The sequence below is a fragment of the Pleurodeles waltl genome, chromosome 10 (assembly GCF_031143425.1).
Source record: "Pleurodeles waltl isolate 20211129_DDA chromosome 10, aPleWal1.hap1.20221129, whole genome shotgun sequence".
Lineage (NCBI taxonomy): Eukaryota > Metazoa > Chordata > Amphibia > Caudata > Salamandridae > Pleurodeles > Pleurodeles waltl.
In genome coordinates, this window is record NC_090449.1 from 230,666,447 (window position 1) to 230,692,810 (window position 26,364).

General features: G+C 44.0%; 1 protein-coding gene across 1 annotated transcript in view; it reads left to right on the forward strand.

Annotated features, from left to right (window-relative positions):
• The window catches only part of LOC138261364 (serine-rich adhesin for platelets-like), a 320,695-nt gene that overhangs the window by 169,522 nt on the left and 124,809 nt on the right, over nucleotides 1-26,364 (forward strand). Inside the window, exon 9 of the mRNA XM_069210232.1 lies at nucleotides 9,186-9,371. Within this exon, the coding sequence (XP_069066333.1) occupies nucleotides 9,186-9,371 (186 nt within the window). The remainder of the gene's footprint in view (nucleotides 1-9,185; nucleotides 9,372-26,364) is intronic.

Sequence of the window (26,364 nt, forward strand, 5' to 3'; positions counted from 1 at the left end):
CTGAATTAACTGTACTAGGTCACATGCCTTCATGTCTGCTATTAGCATCTTTATCAAAGCATTATCTTCATTTTCTGCATGTAAGTTGAAGTCTCCCAGCAGTAAGAAGTTTGATTTAGTGCATACTAGTTGTGAGATATTCTCTGCCAGTGAGGCCATAAACTCTCCCATAGGACCCGGTGGACGGTAGACCAAAACACCAGACAGGGTGTAATGAGGGTTCACACTGACAGAAAAAGACATGCTCTCACATCCTTTAATCAATGTAGAAGCTGTTGTAACCCTACATATATCTCTATAGACAACTGTGATGCCACCCCCTCTATTCGGTCTATCAATTCTGCTAAGTTTATAGCCAGTGGGAAGTGCCATCACAATGTCTGGAGCAGAACTTTCATCCAACCATGTTTCTGTTAGAAAAAGGGCCAAAGGTTTTATTCGTTCCACCAAAAGGTGGATGTCCACTATATGAGCCCCGAACGAGTGACAATTGACTAAAGAAATAGATAGTTTGTTGTACTCCTTAGTCTTTTGAGAATCCGTACGCAGTTGGAGGGACCAAGCACACGCAGGGCATCTGTAATTGCTAGCACAAGGATCTATACTCCGAGTACACCGATTGTGAGGTTTATTGTTCAGAGAAAGTAGTGCCTCTTTGGAATAAGTAATAATTACCTTCTCTACAGTGTTTAAATCATAGTTTCTTTGCTCTTGGCACGGTCTGGCGCAGATGGGCACAGACGCGGTCATGGCGTCTAAAAATAGCCCAGCAGCAGTGAAAGGCTTAGAGTGCTAACCCGAAAAATGTCGCTCACAGAGGGAATACTGTCCCAAAATGGCGGCGGTTTTCCGATATCTTATCGGGTAGGGAAGTTTCCTGGTTTTAAATAGTTTTTACACCCAGTAGTTTCGTGGAAAGGATCTAATCCTAAACATCAAGGCTTTGATTAAAAATTACATGAACAACTATTTCTAAAAAAGAACATGAACACCTAGGTTAAAAACGAAGTTCGCTATGATCACTAACATGAACGTGCAAATCAGCAAATGTGCAGTATGCTTAAATACATCAGATTCAAACAGATTAAAGCCAATAAAAACAGTGACTTGCCGCTTGCAGGAAGCATAGGTAGTAGATCAAAACCTCTGACTACCTTCCGCTGCGCGACGCGGTCATAGCTTCTAAAAATAGCCCAGCAGCAGTGAAAGGCTTAGAGCGCTAACCCAAAAAATGTCGCTCACAGAGGGAATACTGTCCCAAAATGGCGGTGGTTTTCCGATATCTTATCGGATAGGGAAGTTTCCTGGTTTTAAATAGTTTTTACACCCAGTAGTTTCGTGGAAAGGATCTAATCCTAAACATCAAGGATTTGATTAAAAATTACATGAGCAACTATTTCTAAAAAAGAACATGAACACCTAGGTTAAAAACGAAGTTCGCTATGATCACTAACATGAACGTGCAAATCAGCAAATGTGCAGTATGCTTAAATACATCAGATTCAAACAGATTAAAGCCAATAAAAACAGTGACTTGCCACTTGCAAGAAGCATAGGTAGTAGATCAAAACCTCTGACTACCTTCCGCTGCGCGACGCGGTCATAGCTTCTAAAAATAGCCCAGCAGCAGTGAAAGGCTTAGAGCGCTAACCCAAAAAATGGCGCTCACAGAGGGAATACTGTCCCAAAATGGTGGCGGTTTTCCGATATCTTATCGGATAGGGAAGTTTCCTGGTTTTAAATAGTTTTTACACCCAGTAGTTTCGTGGAAAGGATCTAATCCTAAACATCAAGGCTTTGATTAAAAATTACATGAACAACTATTTCTAAAAAAGAACATGAACACCTAGGTTAAAAACGAAGTTCGCTATGATCACTAACATGAACGTGCAAATCAGCAAATGTGCAGTATGCTTAAATACATCAGATTCAAACAGATTAAAGCCAATAAAAACAGTGACTTGCCGCTTGCAGCAAGCATAGGTAGTAGATCAAAACCTCTGACTACCTTCCGCTGCGCGACACGGTCATAGCTTCTGAAAAATAGCCCAGCAGCAGTGAAAGGCTTAGAGCGCTAACCCAAAAAATGGCGCTCACAGAGGGAATACTGTCCCAAAATGGTGGCAGTTTTCCGATATCTTATCGGATAGGGAAGTTTCCTGATTTTAAATAGTTTTTACACCCAGTAGTTTCGTGGAAAGGATCTAATCCTAAACAAGCACGGCTTTGATTAAAAACGACATGAACATCTATTTCTAAAAAAGAACATGAACACCTATGTTAAAAACGAAGTTCGCTATGATTACTAATATGAACGTGCAAATCAGCAAATGTGCAGTATGCTTAAATACATCAGATTCAATACATCAGATTCCAACAGATTAAAGCCAATAAAACAGTGACTTGCCTCTTGCAGCAAGCGTAGGTAGTAGATCAAAACCTCTACTACTGCACGGCACAATGCAGCAGACAGGTGTATGTGCACACTACAGGCATGCCAGGTATGTGTAGATGATATGTATTTGGTTATGGCACCATTTGGGTGGCATTTGATTTAGGTTCTGCCAGAGGCTTTCACACCACAGTTTACGTGGGACTGTGCCTATGTGTGACTTCCTCAAAATGACCATGGCCTATGCCATTGACATGCCTGTGGGCTTCTTTGTTTGGTGTAATACATGTGTGTGATCTTTATTTAGTTGTCAACCTGTGCACACATGTAGTGGTTTGTGAGCAGCTTCTGTATGCACACATAGTGTGCCAGTCAGGGGTATGTACCTCTGGGTGTATGTGTTTGTGACATTCAATGTATGCAGTGTAGTGTGGCATGTTGCATATGTGTTGGTGCCTGTACATCTCTGTTGCCCAACCCATGTGCATTTAGTCTGGTGTTTGTCTTGTTTGTCCTAGATGGTTGGTGTGTTGTGTGTTATAATTGGTATGGTGGCTTACCTATGAGTAGCCCATTGCCATACTGGCCATCCTGGAACTGCTTGTTGATGGTGCAGTGGTGAAAAATGTATGCATCATGGACGCTGCGGGTATATTTCGCAAGGATGTTGGTGAAGAGCCCACGGTGACCCACGGTGGCCTGCACATTGATAGAATGTATGTGCTTGTGGTTCCCATATAGGTGTTCTGTTGCTGCAGGTGGCACCAGTTGCACATGTGTACAGTCCATTGCACAAAGCACATGCCGAAACCTAACAATTTTATAGAAACCTTGCTTGGTCTCCTGCTGCAGATGCTGGGTGTTTGGGAAGCAGATTTACTGGGGTGTGAGGCGTAGGATTGCGTCCAGGACCTTTGGTAGAAAGACCAAGAAGGATGACCGGGAGATACCTGCCTCTTGTACACCCGTTATCTGAAATGATCCAGGCGCCAGCATATGGAGGACAGAGAGGAGTTTTGTCATGGGTGGAATGTTATTGGGAGTTTGCACCCTTGCTGTGATGTGTGGCGCAATATGGTGCAGCAGGCGTACAATGGACTCCCGGTTGAGTCTGTACATCCAGACCACATCTTGTTCCCTCATTCCAAGGATGATTGTGCTCTGTCTGAAGATCCTCTCCCTCCTTCTGCGCTGCCTTTGTGGCTGCTGTGGTGGTGTTTGGGGCTGCTGCGGTAGTGGTGGAGGGATTTGCTGTCTTTGTAGACATCTGCAGTGTGTACCAAGCTGGAGCAGTACCACTTCTATGTTGTCCTGGGCATTTCTAAAGCTCCTTCTGTGTGTTTTCCTTGAGTGGTGGTGTGTGAATCAATTTTTAACACCTAGTCTGACCAGGCGTTAAAATTTGACGCTAATCGGACTTAGCGCCGTTTTTTGAGTCCCCTTTCTTGGGTAGAGTTGTTTTTGCATCAGTAGGTAAATATGGCGGTAAAGGGCTAGCGCCTATTTTAGGAAGGGAAAGCCTACTTTGCATCTCATTGTCACAATGAGATGCAAGGTGGTTTAGCGCTCCCTTCAAATGGCACTAACTCCTGACACTTTAGCATCAAATAAAATGAAGCTATGGTGGCGCAAACATTTCATAAATATGGACCCTTGTCCATTATCTTCAGATTGTGGAAAACACAGCTTTGTATCATGTACTTAGTTTACCTCAGCGTACTTTTGTTAAATCCCAATAATACTTACCCCAAATGTTGCCAATAAGCACATCTTGTATAAGGCACCTTGTTCAGTGCACAAGGCACTTGCTGGCACTGGTCTTCATTATGTCAGCTGTCAACTGTAGCCCTGCACACTTTCTTGCACTCTTTCTTCTTCTTGGTGGTGCCCATATTCAGACACACAAGAGTAGGGCGCACATGTTTTCTTAGATAACGCTTCTACTCACTGTAAAACCATAACTGAAGGCCTGAGACATCCATCCATCTGTTGTTGTTTTACAAAAGCTGAAGATCTGTCTGTTCACTCTGACCTGGTAGAGTTGTTCTTCCTAGAGTCGCAATACCTTTGGCAAATTAATGCACTCTATATAAACATTACTCATTCATCCAGTCTCAGTTGTTATCACAAACTAGCTCACTTTGGCCCATACTTATACTTTTTTAGCGCCGCATTTGCGCCGCTTTTTGACGAAAAAGCAGCACAAACTTACAAAATACAAAAGTACACCAAATGAAAAAAAGATTGTGCCCAAGGGCCTGTGCAAGGTGAGTGGAATGTCTGGGAGAATGTAGGATGCAGTACTTAAGAGCCGACCTATTGGCATTGCCAATGCTAGTTTTTTGGTGTTATCTGCTATAGTGAAGGCACATTTCGTGAAGGCCATATTTCCAATTAGTGACCTTATTCAAGTGGGTTCAAATGTGTATAATATAGATCAGTCTTGCTTGAGTTCTAATTGTTTGGTGTGGTAAACACACACACACACACTTAAAATCAGTAGGCTATCTTGCCATTTGTAGAGTTCACCTCCTGAAATGCTCTGCTTTTAAGGGAGCTTGTGTTTGAATCAGGACGCCCTATTAATGCCTAAGGTACTGCAGTCTGCAACAGTAAGGACATTATTTCAGATTTTCAGGATGTGTTAATGTGAATGTGGTGCCTCATATACAGAAAGCAAGACCTGTGCTAATACTTGTTCATAACCAAGCAGGCATCTGCATATGAAGAAAGGTGGGCAGAAATATGGCCTAAACTGCTTCTCTTTCACAAGTGATGTACATCAATGTCTCATCTGCAGTAAGTAATTGTAAAAATATATGCTTCATCCTATATATTTTCTACAGACGTTAATATTATCAATTGCTGAACATTCTCAAGGGAAACCAATTTAAGCCATCATGATCGACACCCATGTCTAGCTGACTGACAGGCTCTTGGCACTCCCGGAGACTGCAGAAAAAAAAGAACAAGGCAACAAACCTTTTTATCTACGCGCCCATTATCTGGAACAACATCGCCAAATTAATCCGCCGCCCCAACCCTACTCCAATTTAGAAAATAGCTAAAGGCGCATCTTGTTGAAGATCATTACTTCACAAAGAAGGGACAGTCCACTTTCACTCTCGGAGTCCAGAGTCCCCTCAAATCGCTTGTTGACGGTGTTGATACATTTACCCTGTCCCTCACTCAGCTGCATTTCCACTAGATTTGAGCTCTAGAAATACCACATACCTACATACCCTCATCCCAACTTCTCTGTACTCCAAATACAATATTCTGGGCCTCAATAAGGGCCCCTAATGTGACAGCCTCGTTTTTTCAATTTACCTTCTAGAATTTCCAGTCCATTAAAATAATGCCCCACAGTTAATTGTATGATTAACTGACTGGCAATTGGTTAAATTAATTACTGCAGCAGTGTCCTAGCTGTCCTGCATCAATATGCATTTACTGGCTTAGAGGTCATCATTTTTGTAAAACAAGCTTTCTTTAATTACTTCATACTTAACAACTTCCTTTTAGCAGCAGCAGCTAGTTATGTGAATACTTTAAGAAGGAAATTGCACTGTTAGCTCTGACTGTCAACACTGTCTATAGGGTTTTGCCTATATACCTCACCAACAAGCTCTCTATAAATCCCTGATAGAACATGGCGAGTCCAAACCACCAAGCATTACTTCCAGATTCCTGGGTTTGGGCCCGATTTAAATCTCGGGGGAGGTGAATACTTCGTCACAAATGTGACGGATATCCCATCCACCGTATTGCGATCCCAATGTATCTTATCGAGATCGTAATACGATAGTCGGGATATCCGTCCCATTTATGACAAAGTAACCCTTCCACTGAGATTTAAATCAGGCCCTATGTCCCTTCTCAGTCACCCTGCACAGGAACTCACTCCCAGATGACCATTGACCGAGCCTGTCCTGAATTGAAGACTGCAATAAAAAGCCAGCGTCTCCAACCTAGCAAATGAACCATTTTCCCTATTCTGCACACCCATTCAACTCCAGGCCACCCACTGAGTGAGTTGGCCAGCAAACCAAGAGCATGTAACTCACTGAAAGATTTATATAATATTGAATATGCTTTGTTTTGTATTACTTTGTCCTTATTGTACTGTAACATACCACAGTCTGTTTTCATCGCCCCTAAAGAGGTTTACCCAAATCTTATAATGTTCTGGTAGCCAGTTGCTCCTATTCTTATCCCCACCAAACCGAAGAAGCCCTGTGCCACTCACCAAGCACACAGAACAAAGTCAGAACCAACAAAATAGTTACTCAACCTTAAGGCATGCATAATATAAATCTAAAAGAATTAGGGGCATATTTATACTCTGTTTGCACCGAATTTCCGTCAAAAAAGTTTACGCAAATTCGGTGCAAACCTTACACCATATTTATACTATGACGCACAGCCCCGTGAACGTCAAGATTCCTCCGTGTATGTAATTTTCTGGATGCGGGAAACCGCCTTGAGTTAATGACATGCAAGGTAGGCGTTCCCGTCCAAAAAATGACTTTAAGGCCTGTGCGCCCTAATTATACTCTCACATCATTTTGACGCACAGGAGGGGGCGGACCTTAAAAAATGGCACCCAGCCTGATGTGCGCCGTTTTTTGAACGCCTGGGTGGGGGCAGGCGTTAAGGGACCTGTGGGCTCTTTTCCATGGTCTCTGACCATGGGAGCAGTCCACAGGCGCCCTTCACTGCCCCAAGGGACACCCCCTGCAACCCCTACCCACCCCTGGAGGACACCTATGGATGGGGAGACCCATCCCAGGTGAGTACAGGTAAGTTGAGGTAAGTATTTTTTTGTGGCATAGGGGGGGCCTAACTTGGGCCCCCCCTTCATGCCACTGTGCCCAATGGCCATGCCCCGGGCACAGATGTCTCCTGGCCAAGGCCATTGGGCAGGGGGGCATGACTCTTGTCTTGTTAAGACAAGAGTCATTTCAATGGGAATTGTGGGTCAAAAAATGCCGCAAGTCCGGTTAGAGCCATGATTTTTTACTCTAACCACCATTTTTGGACGCACAGTCCCCATTTTTCCCTACACCGGCGCTGCCTGGTTAGAGTAATTTTTTTGACTCTGACCAGCCCACAGCGCCGGCTAACGTCAATCCATAAATAAGGCACCCCCCTGGTGCGTTGGAATGGCGTTAGCCGGCGGTAAGTTTTTTGACGGAAAGCAGTGCTGGCGTTGGTTTGCTTTAAAAGTATAAATATGGGCCTAAGTACTGTGGTGGAAAGGGTTATTCAATCAACATAAGCTTTATCATCAAAGCATTTAAAGCAACACAACTACCCTTCAATTTGACGTGGACTTGCAGTGGACATCCAGTGATGCATTGCTTCAGTTTGCACCTTGATTTCCAAAGATGTAGAATGTATTTCTTAGCCGCAACAGATATCCCAAAAAATCAAACTGTGTTAATCTCTGATTGGAAGCTGAACTTTTTAAGTGGTATCCTGTAATAAACCTTAGTCTTACAATGGCTTACTCCACAAATTCTCCAAGGTCCATACCTAAATTAATCGGAAAACTGGCTCTTTATTACACCCCAGCATATATTATTATTTTATAAGTTCCAACTCCTCCAAAGCCATTCTTAGTCACAGTATTGAAATCAAAATTTTCTTCTGGCATAAAAATAATTTCCTAAATATTGTTTAAAAACATATTGCCTATTTGAAAAGAGGTCTTCTATTATTAACTACAAAGAGGCGATATTTTTGCAAATGATATTGAGAGCACTATATTTATGTCAGATATTATTCTGATTTAGATGTTCTGGTATCACACCTCATAAGCAGTGGGATGTAGTCATGGCACATTGGTATCCAGATTATGTAAAAAAAAAAGTATACATTTCTCACATTTGTGTGAATCCCCCATGCCGGTTCCTTGCTCTACTGACCATGCACAAATATGTGAGACAATTTTAATTTGTGCTTAGCCATATCTTAAGAATTTCTGGAAACTACAGGTCAAAATCACCTCAGCTTTGAAAATAACAGTTGGAATGACGCCAACCATCTTTTTTCTCCAGCAAGGGTCTCACTCCATTTGTGACCCATATGAACTGTCCTGGACTAAATACTGTCTATTACGTCAACAATATCTCTTCACGGAAGGTATGTTTAGGCCAAAGACCCTACTTACTGTGCATACTGATAGGAAAATCCCAAGAGTCACACCTATATACCCTTAGGAAGCTCACAAGATATGTGTTTGGCGGGTACAGCACTCCGAGCAACGGGATACACAAAGGGACAATTCAACAAGGTAGTGTGGCAAGACTAAATATCTAAAATAGTTTAATTACTAAGAATTTTGAAATATGAAAATATAAATTAAACGAGTGGTGATTAATGTATCTTTTGCATTTTTTGGCATTCCTTAATGGCCATTCTAACTATTAAATCTATGGATGTTAATGCTTACATGTTGGTTTCAACTTTTCTTCCTTAAGAAATGTGAAAAAATTAATTTGCTGATTTTTATATATTCTTCTGCAGGTTCTCAATGACTCTTCTAACAAGGGCCCAGACCGTGGCTCAAGTAGAATGCCCTTAAAATCTTTGACTGGTAATCCCTGATGCTTACAAGGGGAAGACCGGTTGATCTTATAATTACTAAAGTGGTGTAGTAAAAATGCCTAGAGAGAACATATTTAGGGCGACCAGAAGACCTTTGCTTAAGGGATCAAAGGCAGAAATTGAGCAGTGTTTTTATATTAAAAAATATATTTTAAAAACACTTTAATACTGTGTTCCACAGCAGCATGAAGTCAGTTCTACAAACACAAAGGTGGAAGAATATGAAATAATAGTCCACACCGGCACAACAGCTTATTCGAGTGCCTCAGCAGAGGTTTATGTAAGCTTAGTTGGCAACAATGGAAGATCTGAGGAACTGTTGCTGTCAAATTCATTGACGAATAGCGTTCCATTTGGTAAAGGCCAGGTAAGTGCTTCGTAATTAACAGACCTTCCACTGTTGATTTATGGTCTAAAGGAAAGGGTACAATCCCCCTTACAGAATTGTTGTTTAATATGTTGAGGTACAGTGTATATTGATGCTGATTTACAGACTATATTGCATGCGTTCTGCCATATTTACCAAATTGAGCACTGTACAATAAACATTGTTGGGAATTTTGTGAATGTTGATATTGAATTCTGGTTGTGTGTTCACCACTGGCAGCAAAGAGCAAATGTAACTTAATAGCACCTTTTTATATTTAAAGCCTCATTTAGAGTTGTGTGGTACCTGGCCAAGTTTGAAAAATTGTTGAAGTCATGTCTCCTGTCTGCACAAGGTGTGTGAACCACTTGGGCCCATATTCATACTTTTTTGCGCCGCATTTTCGTCACTTTTTTACGTAAAAGTGGCGTAAACTTACAAAATACAATTATATTTTGTGAGTTTGCCCCGCTTTTGTGTAAAAAAGTGACGCAAATGTGGCGCAAAAAAAGTATAAATATGGGCCTTGGTTTCCAATGAAAGAACCTCAGCTGGTTCGACCTTTCAAAACTCTTGGCGTTGTGTCAGATATCACAGCACCACCATAGTGTCAGGCGGCATGACCCATTTAGGGTGGCATTGCAGGCATTGCTTAATTTGTTAAAGAACAAGTGACAGGCCTAGGGTTTTGGTAAGAAGCCTTCAGCCAGGGCTATCAAATGTCAGGATGCATAGTCTTGATCCCACCGCTTGCCTATTTAATCCACCACCACACACTCCCTGTCTCTATTTTTAGATTGTTCTGTCGACCTCTTCCTCCTTCATAGGCCCTTCTGTTTTGAGGACAAAGAAGTGCCAGTGGGACCCACCTGCAATCATCAGCTCAAATTAAGCACTGATTGTGGGCTCTTTTTTCCATGTTTATGACCATCAGGAAAGCAACCTCAATCAGAGATCTTAGTCAGCCACATCCGCCCTGATTAAACAAAAAAAAATTCAAATAGCTAAAACATGGAGGCTGGTCCCTCAGTGCGAGTACATGAATCCAAAGTGTGGAAAATGTTGAATTGTACTGAGGGCAGAAACGAAGCACCAAGTTTCAGAAAGTACCTGTTAATGCAGCCATACAGACTAACATTTGATTAACCCTTTTGCAGCTAGGCCTTTTCCCCCTCAGGTGGCAGGCCTTTTTTTGGCTAATTGGGGCAGTTTGCGCTTAGGCCCTCATACCTTTTGGTCCACATAAGCTACCCATAACAAATTTGTGTCCTTTTTTATCAACATCCTAGGGATCCTAGAGGTTTGTGGGTTTCCGTGGAGGAGACCAAGAAATTAGCCAAAATACAGGGAAAAATTTGTATTTTTTTTCAAATGGGAAAAAAGGGCTGCAGAAGAAAGCTTGTGTTTTTATCTGAATATAGCATCAACAAAGGGTTTGCTGTCCTAAAATCACCATCTTCCTAGGTTTTGGGAACTTGAATCAGAAAACCAAATTTTTCGACACAATATTTGACATTTTAATGGGCCATACCCCATTTTTACTATTTTTTGTGCTTTCAGCCTCCTTCCAGTGAGTGCCAGAAATGGGTGTGAAACCAATGCTGGATCCCAGACAGCTAAACATTTCTGAAAAGTAGATGTAGGTCTGAATTCAGCAAGGGGTCATTTGTGTGGATCCTTCAAGGTTTTCCTACAGAAAGTAACAGCTAAAAAAGAAAAAATATTGAAATTGAGGGAAAAAAAGAGCCATTTCTCTTATAGATGTTTTTTTTCACACACTGTCTTACATTTGGAAGGAAAAAATGTAGAGAAAGACAAGGGACAATAACACTTGTTCTGCTAGTCTGTGCTCCCCCAAGTTCCCCGATAAAAATGGTAACTCACTTGTGTGAGTAGGCATAGTGCCTGCAACAGGAATGCTGCAAAGTTCTGGAATCTGAGTGGAGCCACAAACTTCCTGCTACCCAGTGTTTCCCCAGGTCTCCCAATAAAAATGGTACCTGACTGGTGTGGGTAGGCCTAGTTCCCGTGACAGGAAATGCCCCACAACAGTATTATGTGCATACATCAAAATTATCAAATACGAAACCACCTGTTTTTGCGGGGGCACCTGTGTCTTTGGTCCTGGGCTCAGCAGCCATCTAGGGAAACCTACCAAACCCAAACATTTCTGAAAACTAGACACCCTCGGGAGTCCAGGTAGGTGTGACTTGCATGGAGCCCCCAATGTTTTCTTACCTAGAATCCTCAACAAACCTCAAATTTAGCCCCAAAATTTTATTTTTCCTACATTTCTGAGTTGGATCACCACGCCGGCGCAAATTTCCTACCATCCAACGTTCCCCAGTCTCCCGATAAAAATGATACCTCACTTGTGTAGGTGGGCCAAGTGCCTGTGACAGGGAAGTGCCAAAAACATGTTGAAATTGAGGGGGAGCCAAAGCGGGTCCAAAAGGGCAGTTTGAAAAAAGAAAAGGTTTATAGGCTGACAATTGGGGCACAATTTTTATCAGTATGGATGCAACAATGCTGGGTGGTAGGAATTTTGTGGATTCCTGCAGGTTCCGGAAGGTTCCATCAAAAAATGTGGGAAACGTGTGATTTCAAGCAAAGTTGGAGGTTTGTTGTGGGTAGGAAAATGTTGCGGGTGCATGTGAAGCATACCACCCTGGACTCACCCAGATGTTTAGTTTTCAGATGTGTCTAGGTCTCGAAGATTTTTCTACATGACAGCGTCCCAAAGTCCAAAAAGTGCAGCCCTCACCATTCCAAGTGTCAACGAGACCGGATCCTCTGGGTTTGTGCCTGTTCCCAATATGTCTACCTCTTGGCAGCTCCAAACTCTACTAGCTATCATAGCACAGAGTTAAAGAATCGCCAAGCGGGGGATGGGGTTTAGGTTGGGAACAGCAGGGAAGAAGACCTGTAGAAGCAAGAGTTAAAAACTCAATAGCAAGGTAATTCACATTAATCTTCATGAACTTTGTTTTAATTCTTTATGCTCTAATAACATGAGAGATCAAGAACTTTTCAGTAACGTGACCTTTCTATACTCATATGCTCTGAACATTGAACTCTCTCAAGTTAATCCTTAGAATAGCAATTACATCACAAGAGTCAATGAGTACATTAATTCCCAAAGAATTAACTGCTATAGGATTCATGAATGATACTGTAGAATAGGCAAACTGACTAAACTTGTTTTTTCTAGAAAGATCACACTCTGTTTGATATAAGTTTCAAGATTCAATTGCCCAGAAATTATTGTGCACGTTATTGCCAGACTGCGCATCAAAACTCAAGTACCTGGAATGATCGCGTGCTCTGCCAATCTGAACTGCAAGGGTTAATTGCCAAGAATAATTCGCGCACACTGTTGCCGATTCAACCATCGAGATTCAAATGCCTCGAAATGATTGCGCACTCCGCCGATCCGAACTGCAAGGATTAAGTGCCAAGAATGAATCGCGCACACTGTTGCCGATTCAACCATCAAGATTCAAATGCCTCGAAATGATCGTGCACTCTGCCGATCCGAACGGCAAGGGTTAAGTGCCAAGAATAAATCGCACACACTGTAAATCACAAAGCCCAAAACTCAAATGTTTCTAGGAAAGGAGTCAGGGTCCTACCCCGACCTCCGTCTTACCGCCCTGCTTGAAGATCAGCAAGATAATGAGGACAGGGCCAGGAAATGTCCAAGTAGGCCTCTGGAACAGGAGCCCAGGAAAATGCTGCTGCTCTGCACCGGGACCTCTGATAGTGAGCACGTGGAGCTGGGCTGGGTCCTTAAATAGACCCAAGCCCCGCCCACATGCCACACCCAGCCAGGCTGCAGGAAAGGCTTGAAAATGAACAATACATTACAAACAGCATTAATTACATTTCAAGATAAATACCTGCAATGCAAAAAGTTAATATGCAATATCAACACACAATGCATGAATTATTACATTGCATAAGGTTTGTCATTTTGCATTATGTTGCCCGTAGAGTGTGCACTGTCCTGGTATTGACACCAAGTGGGACGATTTTCAGAGTTATACAAACTCTCGTGGCCCAAATGCAAAACCATACCCTAAACTAATCAAGTGTCCTCTTGCTTGCCATTGGGATAAGATATTTTAGTGTGCAAGGAAGAGCTGAAATATTGTTACCCCCTTTAGTTGGGGTGGGGGCATAACCATGCCCATGGTTGGTAGCCACTAACCCACTATTTCTTTTTTTTAATTCCCTGGCATCTAGTAGGCTTTCTGCCCCCGAGTGGGTTGGGGGTAATTGCTCCATCTGCCCACCGGTGGGCAGAACAACTTTGTCACTATTTATTTTGGGGGGAGGGGGGTGTGGCCAAACTCCCACCCTCTTTTTTGAAAATGCCAGATGGGCCTTCCCAAAATAAGCAGATTTGCCCCCAAGGGGGGCAGAAATGGGCAACAGTAATGTGCCCCGATGGGGAGCGACCCTTGCCCAAGGGGCTATTCCCCCAAACAAAACACATACACACACCAATCCCTGGTGCCTAAGTGGTTTCCGTCCCCCCTGGGGGCAGATCAGCCTATTAGAAATAGGACGATATGCTCCCAAGGGGGGCAGAAATCGCCTAAAATAAATTTGTCCCCCAGGGGAGTGACCCTTGCCTAAGTGGTCACCCCCCATCTGTAAAAATAAATTTAAAAAACAATCCCTGGTGCTTAGTGGTTTCTCCCCCCCTTGGGGGCAGATCGGCCTAGGGGGGCAGAAATGACCTAAAGTAAATTCCCCCCCAGGGGAGCGTCCCTTGCCTAAGGGGCTTCTCCCCTTGCATGAAATTGTAAAAATAATCCCTGGTGTCTACTGGTTTCTGCCCCCCTTGGGGGCAGATTCACCTAAAGAAAATAGGCCGATCTGCCCCCAAGGGGGACAGAAATGGCCTAAAATAAAATTGCCCCCCAGGGGAGCGACCCTTGCCTAAGGGGTGGCTCCCCATTAGTAAAAAAAAAAAAAATGTGTGGTGGTTTCTGCCCACCTTGGGTGCAGATCGGACTAATTAAAATAGGCCGATCGGAGCAGAAATGGCCTAAAATAATTTTGCCCCCCATGGGAGCGACCCTTGCCTAAGGGGTCGCTCCTCTTTAGTGAAATTGTTGTAAACAAAAAATCCCTTAAAACAATTTGCCCCCCCAGGGGAGCCCCCCATCTAAGGGGTTGCTCCCCACATCTAAAAACAAAAACAAAAAATATCCCTGGTGTCTAGTGGCTTCGGCCAACCTGCCACCGGTCGGGGGGGGCATAAAAGGCCTAATAATAAATTGCCCCCCTGAGGAGTGACCCTTGCTCAAGGGGTCTTTCCCCTTATAAGTAAACACACAAAGCAAAACACAAAATCCCTGGTGTCTAGTGCCCATTTCTGTAGCCAGATCGCTTCACGATCGGACTGCAGAAATGCTCAGAGAGACATCAAAGGAAAGGCCTTTCCTTTCCTTTGATGGCTCTTTGCCCACCCCACCTCCCGATCGGAAGAAAAATGCTTTTATTTATTTTCCGATCGCGCTGGAAGCTGAGCTTTTGCGTGCTGACATCTTCAGACGTCACTGGGGGGTGGCGAGGGGACTGGGGTGTAAGGGTAAGCGATTCCCCTTCCATCCCTACCCTGGGGTTGTGGGTGGGAGGCTCATGGGGAAAGAGCTAGCGCTTCCCCTATAAGCCGGGCGCAGGACGAGGTGGTTACGTCCCTGGTGCCTGAGTGCCACAGCCGAGGACGTAACCACCTCGTCCCGGGCACCTGAGGGGTTAAGAAGACTCATAACAAAGTAGTTGTATGTGAAGAGTTTGTTTTTGGTGATCCCTTTACATTCAGTTAGACTTAAGATACCTTTCCCAATCTCAATAATGTAAGCTCTTTGGCTATCTTTACTTTGATGCTCCAGTGCTCTGGCTACAAAAAGACACTGCAGAATTTTAGAAGAATCTGTACATAAATAAAAATGTCTACATCTACCTAATAATTAACTACTTACAAATAAATAAAAGGACAAAAAGGGAAAAATATATTCTAGCAAATGCACAGTTTATCAGAAGTTATACTTGATGATTCACCATAATACATTCCAGTTTGGGAAAGTAGTGTCAGCAGAGGATTACTAGTCAAGTATTGTGTTTTTACTAAGAAGGGGAACACTTGGCGTCATGCAACCTATATTACAAGTTGAGCTTCAAGATGTTGGGTATCGCTGTTGTTTTTTGGGCAAATACATACACACATTCAAATCCGACTGGGAACTGGCAGTGGTTGAATGCACCTACGTCAGTGATATGCTTGTTAGCTTTTGTGAACAGCTTCTAATTCCAAATAGAATTCTCACGTGTTTTCAGGATCTACTGTAAATATCTGTGTGTAACCTGTAGGGCACAGGTTCCAAACCAGGTGAGATGGCACCTCCCAGGAGTGTGCTGATAATGCAAGCTCTCGATCAATAGGGTCTCACAGGAAATAGAAATTTAAAAAAGAAGGAATTTTACATTAAGCCTTAAAAGAACTATGAATACACCCAAGACAACCCCAACTTTGTTGATTCATAGCACTCCCCTTCTGGACTTGCTTATGGCCCACCATGTCCGAGGCCTTCTACTGTTCTTATCTACAGGGCCGCTTGTTTTAAAGCTAACACTGTCTTCATGTTCCTTAAATTGTGTCCATATAATTAATCTTGCCATATGTGATTCATTCTGGAAATGCCAGGATAAGGAGACCTTGTAACAAAAAATGTACAGAGAGTTACAGTTTCATTTTTCATTGTTGTAGGATGATCATGTCCAAATTATTCCTAGAAAATGTCTGATTGGAATCCTTTCTTGAAGGACAGAGCAAAAAAATGAAACTTATAAACGTGCTCTCCTGTAAGAACCATTCTTTGACCCCCCCCCTCATTTTTAATATATCAGATCGTTTATGTACCGCACCAGAGCCCACCACCTAAATGTCCACACATAAGGGACACAAACTCTTGTGCTTCTTACAGAAAACAATGATAAATTAAACATGGTCAGAGAGGGTCTCAAAGTGATTAGAGCTCTGATGGGCTGAACTAGGCTTAAATTCAATGGTTCTAAAACAGTTATACTTACCCTGTGCCCAACACTACTACTAAAACAACTCAACACACTGGGCCTTCCCCACCTTCCCTGGTGAGATGGTGCTCATCAATGCAAATGGCAGGTACCAAGGAGTGGTTTGAAATGATGATCTGAGCATCAAACTCCCAAATTTGGACAGCAGTCAAGTCCACCTTTCACCAACTGATTCTACCAAAATAAATCAAATGCTACAAAAAATAAAAAATGGGTATTTGCCTTATTGTTGACGTAAATTAAATGCTGATCAGTCACACTGCACCTCTGCACATGCTCCTCCTGCCCATATAGTCTAGGATCTATTTCAGAATTCTTTGCATTACATTTGAAAGGCTAGAACACTCACTACTCACCTGTATGTATGACTAAATCAGTTGATATAAATCAATGCACCCAATCTGCTCCATCCAAACTAAAACCTTAAATGTTGTCAGAACCAAATGAAAATAAAAAATCAAAGAGAAATTTCTCAGTCTCTGGCCCTCCAATAGAAAACAACCCGCCATCTGCACCTGCAAAGTACCAAACTCTTGGGCTTCATGACAAAAGTAAAAACCCACTGCTTCAACAATAGCAACCTATTCTGATGAGACAAAAGTGGAAGACGTCAGGATCACACCATTATTCAGGCAACCAAACATCACCAACGGCAAAGCCTGATAACAGCCTCTTCTGAAAAATTTTACAAATTTACCAAATCGCCTGCACTGGGAACAACGTCTCAGAGGCTAGTAAGAGTTCCCAGATCTCTCTACAAAATACTTCATCATCATCATCATCATCACACAAGCTTTATTCGGTCATGTTTAACCATCAAAGCAATAAAATCACAACAAATAAAATAATAAAATACACATAATAAATACAAAGATAAAAGTGAGAGTAAAATCAACCATCATGCAGATATACTAGCCACCTATCTGGGAGAACAAAACTGTCTTGCCCCAGCTTCCTATGTACACTTGCAGATTCTCATATGGCTTTTCCTCCATCAACCAAAGAAGGGTCATAACTGTCATAAACTTAGGTAAATAGTTAATAAATAATAGGTTAAGGGCAATGTTCAATTGAGAGCAAGTCGTTTCAATTTTTTAAGAAACAAGTACATATGTGCCATGCAGCCGCAAGGAACTTGCTGACCGCACAAATTAAAAAGGTAGAAGTGTCTCTCATCAACAACCTTAATGCAGCTTTACAGTGTCTCAAGCCCATATTCCTGCAAGCTGGGCAAATCCACTTCCTCTGAGCAGTCCATTATGCAGGGCAGATTAACATGAAATGTACTATAGTGTCGGCGCTGCAATTACAACTAGGGCATAGATCTGTAGTCGGGGCAGGTCGCCAGGTGCTAGTTAGAGATTTAATTGGTAAGCACCCATACCTGAAGCGAGCATACAGTCTTTTGCTCAGTAGATCTGGAATTAAATCCAGAAAGGGTTCAAAATTAGGGTACCACTTGAAGTCCAAAAATTGTGATGTCAGTCGACCATATGACGTACATAACAAATACTTGTTCTTGACATAGGACCAATAGACTGACTTCAGATGTTGCTTCTGGGCCCTCCTTAGATGATATGGTTGTCTCCAAAAATCCCCAAGTCCCAAGGTGTACAACCATCTTGAGACATGCTTAAGCCAGGGAATAGAAAGCGCCTTGGGTCTATCTAAAATATCTTGTAAAGATTCCTTATATTCAACTAGTTCTGGGGTGGTCCAAATGTGTACCCAAAAAAGTAATGGTCTTAGAGCTATTACATCTGAAATACGGGAAAACCCGAGATCCAGGAACACTGGAATCAATGGGGTATTGCGAGGACATGAAAGGAGAGATCTTGTAAAATTATTTTCCCCTACAGATAGTTTACTAACATCAGAGAATACCCAAACCTCGGCACCAAAGGACACCGCACCCTGAGCCTTGGCTAGAAAAATTTTACTGGCTGGAGAGAGCTTTCACAGAAGTGGAATTATAAAACCGTAGAATTGCCCCAGATCTATGCTGTAAAAGTGCAGTGCTCTTATCGATCTGGGCCTCCCATTTCATATTTTATTAATTCTTATCCCCAGGTAATCAATAGAGCACACCTTTTTTAAAGGAGCCTCATTGAGTAAGATATTACATCCTCTAGTGGGGCCTCCACTAAAAATCATAAATTTGGTTTTACTAGAGTTGAGCTCTAGTCCATGGTCTGCACAAAAAGCACTAAACCTATTCACTAGGACTTGAAGACCCATGGGAGTTCTTGAAATCAAAAGAGAATCGTCAGCAAAAAGTAAGATCTGAGTTTTTGGACCATTCAAAGAAGGGACATAATTTTGGCTATCAGATACAACTTGCACCACTTCATTAATAAACAAGGAAAAAACAGGTGTGGGCGAGGATGCAGCCCTGACGTACCCCCGCCTAATATCTATTTGATCAGTGAGTTCACCCTGATTGCCCCATCTCACTCATGTATACGTATTCTCGTGCATCCTCTGAACTAGATTAACTAGACTCTCCGGAACACCAATTTTATACAGAACTTCCCATAGCTTCCTTCTGTGGACTAGGTCAAAGGCAGACCTTAAATCCACAAAGGCAACATACAATTGTTGTTTTGCTAAAGTGACATATTTCCAAAATAACAGGGAGAGCCTAAAGACCTGGGCCATGGCGCTGGTTTTAGGACGAAAACTGGCCTGAAGAGTGGATAATACCTGGTTATCTTGGACCCATTCCATAAGTCTGTCTAGGACTTGCTTGGCAAAATTGTTTTGCAAATTATCGATAAGACTGATTGGTCTATTATTACCAGGTGAACCCACATTGCCTTTTTTGTGTATATGAATTATTTCCACCCCAAGCCACGTATCCGGGATAGGTCCACCTGCTGCTATGGCATTGGATAATGCGTTTATGTACCAAGCCCAAATGACGCGTTCCGATTTGAACAAATCCCCCGGTATCTTGTCTGGACCGGGTGCCTTGGCCGATCTCAAAGAATTAATGACAGCTGTGGTTTCAGCTATAGTAAAGACAATATCCTCCACAGAGCCGTCAGCAGATGTTCTGCAATCGTCGTTCCCATAGCCACAGGGTCCTGCTGTACAGGTATGGCGTAAATCTCAGAAAAATGTGCCACCTATTTTTCAGGCTGGATGTGCGTACTAATTATATCACTGTCCCCTCTATATCTACTGCCCATCAGCCTCTAAAAAGACCTGTTATCATGGTTCTTGACTGCATCAAGCATCCTCTGCCAAGTATTATGTTCCCAATCTTTCTTCGCTAATTTTAGGGCCTTATTATACATGAGTCTAGCATTCCTAATCTCCCCCTGGGAATGCTTTTTAAGAACTAATTTTAGATTGTACTTTGCTTGAATACAGTCCTTATTAAACCATTCCCTGGATTGGGTGTTGTGAGGGGAGGGCCTGGAAGTGGTTTCCTTATAGAAAATGCCCCGTAGAATACTTGCCACTTCTGCATGAATGCTCAAGATTGGAATGTTGCCAACCTCTGGCTTGTTAAAACTAGAAAAGAGTTTTAAAAAAGATGAATAGATTTTCTTGACCAGGTATGGGATTGACATTACTTCAGGCCAGCTAACACGGGTTTGTCTATGATTCAGAAGAGGACTTGGAAGGGGGCGTGGCCAAGATGGCTGCCGGAGCGGACGCTTGAACGAGGAGCTCTGCTCTTGGCCCACTAGAATCCTTCATTAATTCTGGCCACAGCGCCAAAATTATACTAAAATTGCACACCGGAGCCTCCTCTGAGTCTTCTCATGGGATAGCTAGGCTCCGCAACGCATGCAACAGCTAGGAACGGGCGGTGCGCGGTCCCGTGAGACCAGAGGACATCAACGGGCGCCACTCGACCCGGCCGATCGGACCCACGAGGCCGGGATCGCAGCCCAGCCCCTCAGATGGAAATAGCGGATCAGAGGAAGAGTGCAGCTAAGTAGATCGGTGCTCTCAGCGGCCATACACTTGAGGCTCGGCGAACCAGCGGAGGTAGCGGTAGGGCTGAGCAGAGCACGTGGCTAAGGACGGGCGCGGGCGCAAAGCTTGGAGCAGCGCCCCGAGGTAGGAGACGCAGTGGGGACACTACAATCCCAGAGGAGTGCTTTTCCGTGGGTTGAGCGCAACTAAATCGGAACTATGTGCGGCGGAGAGGCCTGGCCCCCCGCTGGGAGCGCCCCCATTGCTTGGCGACTAATGGGCCCGGAGACGGTGGAGGTGGTGGACCCGAGGTGAGGCGGTGACCGCGGCTCCAGATGAGCTAGGCCGAACTGCCGTGAACTCGGAGCAACGGCCCTAGACAAGGACAATAAAAGTATTCAAGCGGACCTGTAGGGCGTTTCTCGCTGCGACTCGCGGCTTGCCTTGAGCTGTGGACACAGGGTATCGGCCGATCAGAAGGACATCATCGTGGGACCGGGTGCCTGCGGCACCGTGGATGGCCAGATCCCAAGGACTCCCGAAAACAAACATAAGGCCATGATTCAAGCGCGCAAAATAAGCAAAGCCAACCCGTTCTAGTAGTTAAACAGCGCGGGGCCTTCTCGCATAGCCTACCGTTTGGGGACCACTCACTGCCTCATCACAACGCTCGGCCGCCCCGTGCGGGCAGGGCACAATACTCTCGGCTGCTTCATAAGCATACTATAGAAGGCATAATGGTCAAACCAAAGCTTCCCAAATTGGGACCCAGCTCGGACAGCGGTACCCCACCAGACTCACAAAGGACAACAATATCACAAGTGAATGAGACACTTCGCACGCACTCGTTACAATTCGAAAAACTGCTGTAAGCAGTTATGGACACTAAGACCTCTCTTGAGAGCAAAATTGACTTTGCAATTTCGGAAATCGCCATTCTTCGAGCAGATCACCAGAAACTTACAGATAGGGTTGCAGATGCAGAAACAGCATTAGAAAATGTCCAACCAGAGGTGACTGTTATGAAAAATAAAATACAGCAACTAGAAATGGAAATCACACAGCTACAACGAAGAACTGAGGAGGCGGAGGACCGGTCCAGATGCAATAACATCAGATTCTTGGGAAGAGCAGAAACGCCACAGGCTGAAGTATTCCTGGAGAACTGGATCAAAGACACATCAAAAATACAAGACTCTACAAAAGTTCCAATCATAGAAAGAGCTCACAGAATCCCAGGTAGACCTCCTCGCCAGGGCGCCCCACCCCGTCCATTGATAGCGAAATTTCTAAATTGTAGAGACAGAGACCTTGTTTTACAGCATTTCAGAACCTCTGGTACAGCCAACATGGAGAACTGCATCATCACTGCCTACCCGGACTATACGACTGAAGTTCAAAACAAAAGGGCTTCGTTCTTCAAGATCAAGCAAGTCTTAAGAGAGAATAAAATCACTTATTCACTCATGTTCCCAGCTCACCTCTGGATAATTTCAGATGAAAAAATGCTCGTATTTCCAACGCCGGAAGACGCCTGGAACTGGGCACACGCGAAAGGCCTAGTCGTTCCAACAAATGAAGACAAGAGAAAGGAAGAACGGATAACCCCATACCCCCATAGAGGGAAAAAAAAGAAAAACAACTTGGTGAGGCCAACCAAAACAGAAATGGCAGATGATCAAGCACAAGCCTTAAAAGAGATCAGTACACTAGCACGTTCGCAACTGAGCACTAACAACGAAGCAGAGTATATCGACAGCAGCTCGCAACACAGTGGCACCAGCCCATCCCTCTCTCTGCTGGCGAGAGGTCCCAGCTTCACCCCACGTGCGGCCGACGAAATATGAGAACCACTTCCTGGTATCCCCGTAAGGTCGAAATCTGCGATACCTACGTTAAAACGCCAATGAACACAACACGAGGGAAAGATCACTTCAAAACTACACTGGTGGCATGCTGGCCTGGCGCGGATGTGCGCTGAAGCTGAAATAACACCACCCAACTACAAGGAAACACAAATGCTGGCACTGGGAACAACCAGCACTAATATGGGCCAGAGGCGAGAACCTGGCTGTTATCTACACGCGCCCCCTATTACCTACACGGTACCTGAATGGAACAGTACCCCATCGGACACGATTTAGGCACCGGTTGTGCCAAAACACTTAAAGTTGGGCCTCGCCCAGTATATCCTTTTTATTGGTTTCTATAATTTTTCTCTATTCTACCTTTCTTAGTAGGTGCTTTCACCAACTTCTCGGGCCATCATTATCCTATACATGCGGGGTGGCAAACGAACGGGGGGTTAAAGCGTTGCAACGATATCATGCCGGGCGCTACAAGGAGCTAACATTATCCCCGGAGGCGGACCCTCACGGCGATAGCCAACACTACGTAAAATGACACATAAGGACACAACATATAACATAATAACATGGAATGTAAAAGGCATGTCCGGTACAGTTAAGCGCAACAGGGTTCGGGCACACTTAAAACGCCATCATGTACACATTGCTATACTACAGGAAACACACATCACTCCAGCAGATGCTAAATCATTAGAAAAATGCTGGGCAGGACAGCTATACACAGCAGGCACATCATCTTTCGCAAGGGAGTTTGTGATCTGGATAGCCCCCGGGGTACCATACACTACAAAACATAATACAACAGATAGAGAAGGCAGGTATATTCAGCTGATCGGCACATTGGACGGAGCGCCATTAGCGATTACTGGGTTATACGCTCCTCACGTTAAACAGAGCGAATTTCTACAAACCACCATATCTCACCTATCAAACACCTTAAACATACCCAACATATGGGATGGTGACATGAACTGCGTGCCGCAAGTAGATATGGACAGATCACACCCCCCCACTGGTGGCTGCCCCAGTAAGGAAAAACTCACAAACACTGCAATCCTGGATATCCGAGCGCCGATTGATCGATGTGTGGAGGCATCTCCAACCATTGGACAGGGACTACTCTTACCACTCACCTGTCCACCTCCTGCACACCCGCATTGACCTAATACTTTGTTCGCTCGAACTGACACACAAATTCACCAAAGCAGAATATACGGCCAGAGTGATCTCAGATCACATCCCACTCATAGCACAAATCAAGTGGGACAGACCACGCACACGCATTCCAACGTGGCGCTTGCAACCACAACTATTACTGGACCCCCCTTTCAGGAAAGAAATAGCCACCCAAATTGCCACATATTTTGCACTTAATAAGGGAACCTTGAAGTCCAGAGCAACTGAATGGGATGCACATAAGGTGGTGGTTAGGGGCATATGCATGTCAATGTCCAAGGGGGTAAGACAAGCACTGACAAACGAAATTCGAACGCTTGAGCAAAATGTGAGAATAGCAGAATGTAAATTTGCAGAGGGAGAAATAGACAACGCGAGCCTCACACCTACGCGCACACAGTGAAAGGAAGCAGATCACCGCCTGAGACAATTTGACTATAAATATCATATGGCCCGTATGCATTCAGAGGGCGATAGACCGGGCAGACTTCTGGCATGGCTCCTGAAGAGCGAGAGACATAGTGCTCCTATTGGGGCGATACGACTAAGCTCGGGAGCAATCGTAAATACCCAAGCTGAAATAAATGCTGCCTTCAGAGAATATTTTAGCACACTATATAGAGCGCATACCCTCCCGATACAAGAACAGCTTCGTAAGTTCCTTAATGGAATACAAATAAAGCAACTCACACTAATACAAGCTGAGGAACTAGATAGACCAATCGACCTAGCGGAGGTGCAACAGGCATTACGTCAGTTGACACACGATAAAGCACCAGGAGGTGATGGCCTTCCCATAGAATATTATAACACCTTCCAAACACAAACGCTAGCACCATACTTTGAAATGTTGAGCGAAGCCCTAGAACGAAATCAACTACCTGAATCGCAACGAGAGGCTATAATAGTGGTGTTGCACAAACCAGGCCGAGATCCAATGGATGTCCGCTCCTACCGAGCTATTAAACACAGACTGCAAAATACTAGCAAATCGCCTTCTCCCACTATTGCCGGCTCTGGTGCACCACGACCAATCGGGATTCATACCCGGCCGCAACACACATGTCAATATTAGGAACTTACTGCGATTAATGGCAAGCAACCCTGAAAATGAAAACGGACGAGTAGCGGTATCACTGGACATTGAAAAGGCGTTCGACACACTGGGTTGGCATTTTCTACTAAAAACACTTGAACTGATGGCCTTTGGCAAGGCATTCGTTGGGTGGATTAAAACATTGTACTTTGAACCGACAGCTAGAGTTAAAACAGGCGAAACCATATCTGAGAGGTTCAGAGTGGAAAGAGGTACAAGACAGGGATGCCCATTATCTCCACTGCTGTTTGCTCTCGCCATTGAGCCCCTGGCCGCCCGACTCCGTACGTATGCGTCCGACTGGGGCATTCAGGATGGCCCACAGCACCGCATAGTCTCTCTATATGCAGATGATGCATTAATATTTCTATGTAATTATGCCACCTCCCTTCCTAGCATGCTTGAGCTGCTAGATCAATTTAGTACCATATCTGGGCTTAAGGTCAACTGGTCGAAATCCTGTCTATTCCCTATGCAGGTGATTCCAGATGCATGCCGCGGAGTCCACTCTCCGACTGAGCTACAATGGTGCTACACTACATTTAAATACTTGGGCATAAATATTTACCACGACCCCCAGGATCTAAAAGAAGGTAACCTAGGACGCGCGATCAGGGCCCTTCGCGGTTCCTTACCCTTCTGGTGCTCGCTCCCACTGTCCCCTCTGGAAAGAGTGGCCATTGCAAAGATGGTGGTCTTACCACGCCTACTATACTTCTTCTCCGCGCTACCATTAATACTTCCTGCCTCCTTCTTCAAATCCCTGTCCAGCATATTATCAGATCTAATTTGGGGAAACGGCCATAGCAGAATGGCCCAAAACAAAATACACTACCCACTTGCACAAGGCGGGATGGGGGTACCACGACTAGAACTATACAATGCATCTGCCCAACTACAGTGGGTGCTTAAATGGATACGCGATCCTGCAAATATAGAGGCACAAAGTATACACAGCGAATTAGGACACTCTAACATATTACGCCACCTGTCAAATAGAGACGACACAGGGCGCACGCAAAATATACTATTGCATAATGCGCGACTAATATGGCATAAATATGTACTGCATGGAGGCAAGACACCACAATACTCTCCCAAGATACCCCTGTTAGACATACCCAAAATCGAAATAATAACTGCAAAATTAGATTTATCAACCTGGCAGAAGAAAGGCATACAAACAGTGGGCGATTTATTCAACGATGGGCAAATACGCACATATGAGGCACTAGATGCCGTTCACAACTTAGGACAAGGCGATTTCATTAAGTTTGGTGCGGTGCGACAATTAATACGCACTACATGGAAATGCGGAAACAAAGAACCTACTGTAGCCCCAATCCTACACGAATTATTAAATATCCTGCAAAACCTGCCGAATATCTCAGGAATATATAGAACCCTGACCACACAATTCACACAAGGCCAAGAACAAGCTAAAAGCAGATGGGACCAGACCCTCACTTACACTCTCTCACAACATGAGTGGAACCAGGCTTTAACATCGACACACACAGTATCACGTAACCCTAGGCTAAAATACACACAGTTTAACTACCTACATCAGACATATCTATCATCACACCGACTCGCACGAATGTTTCCTCAATCAACCCAGAGATGCCCAAGATGCGGCTCCAATGAAGCCACCTTCTTTCACATGACCTGGGACTGTCCTCCGATCCTGGATGCCTGGAACAACATAATAACTCAAATAACTGCATCGCTCGAAATTCCATTGGACCTCAGCCCAGCGCTATGCTTACTGGGAATAAGAGAAAGACCTAAAGGCAAAAAGCAAATACACAAATGT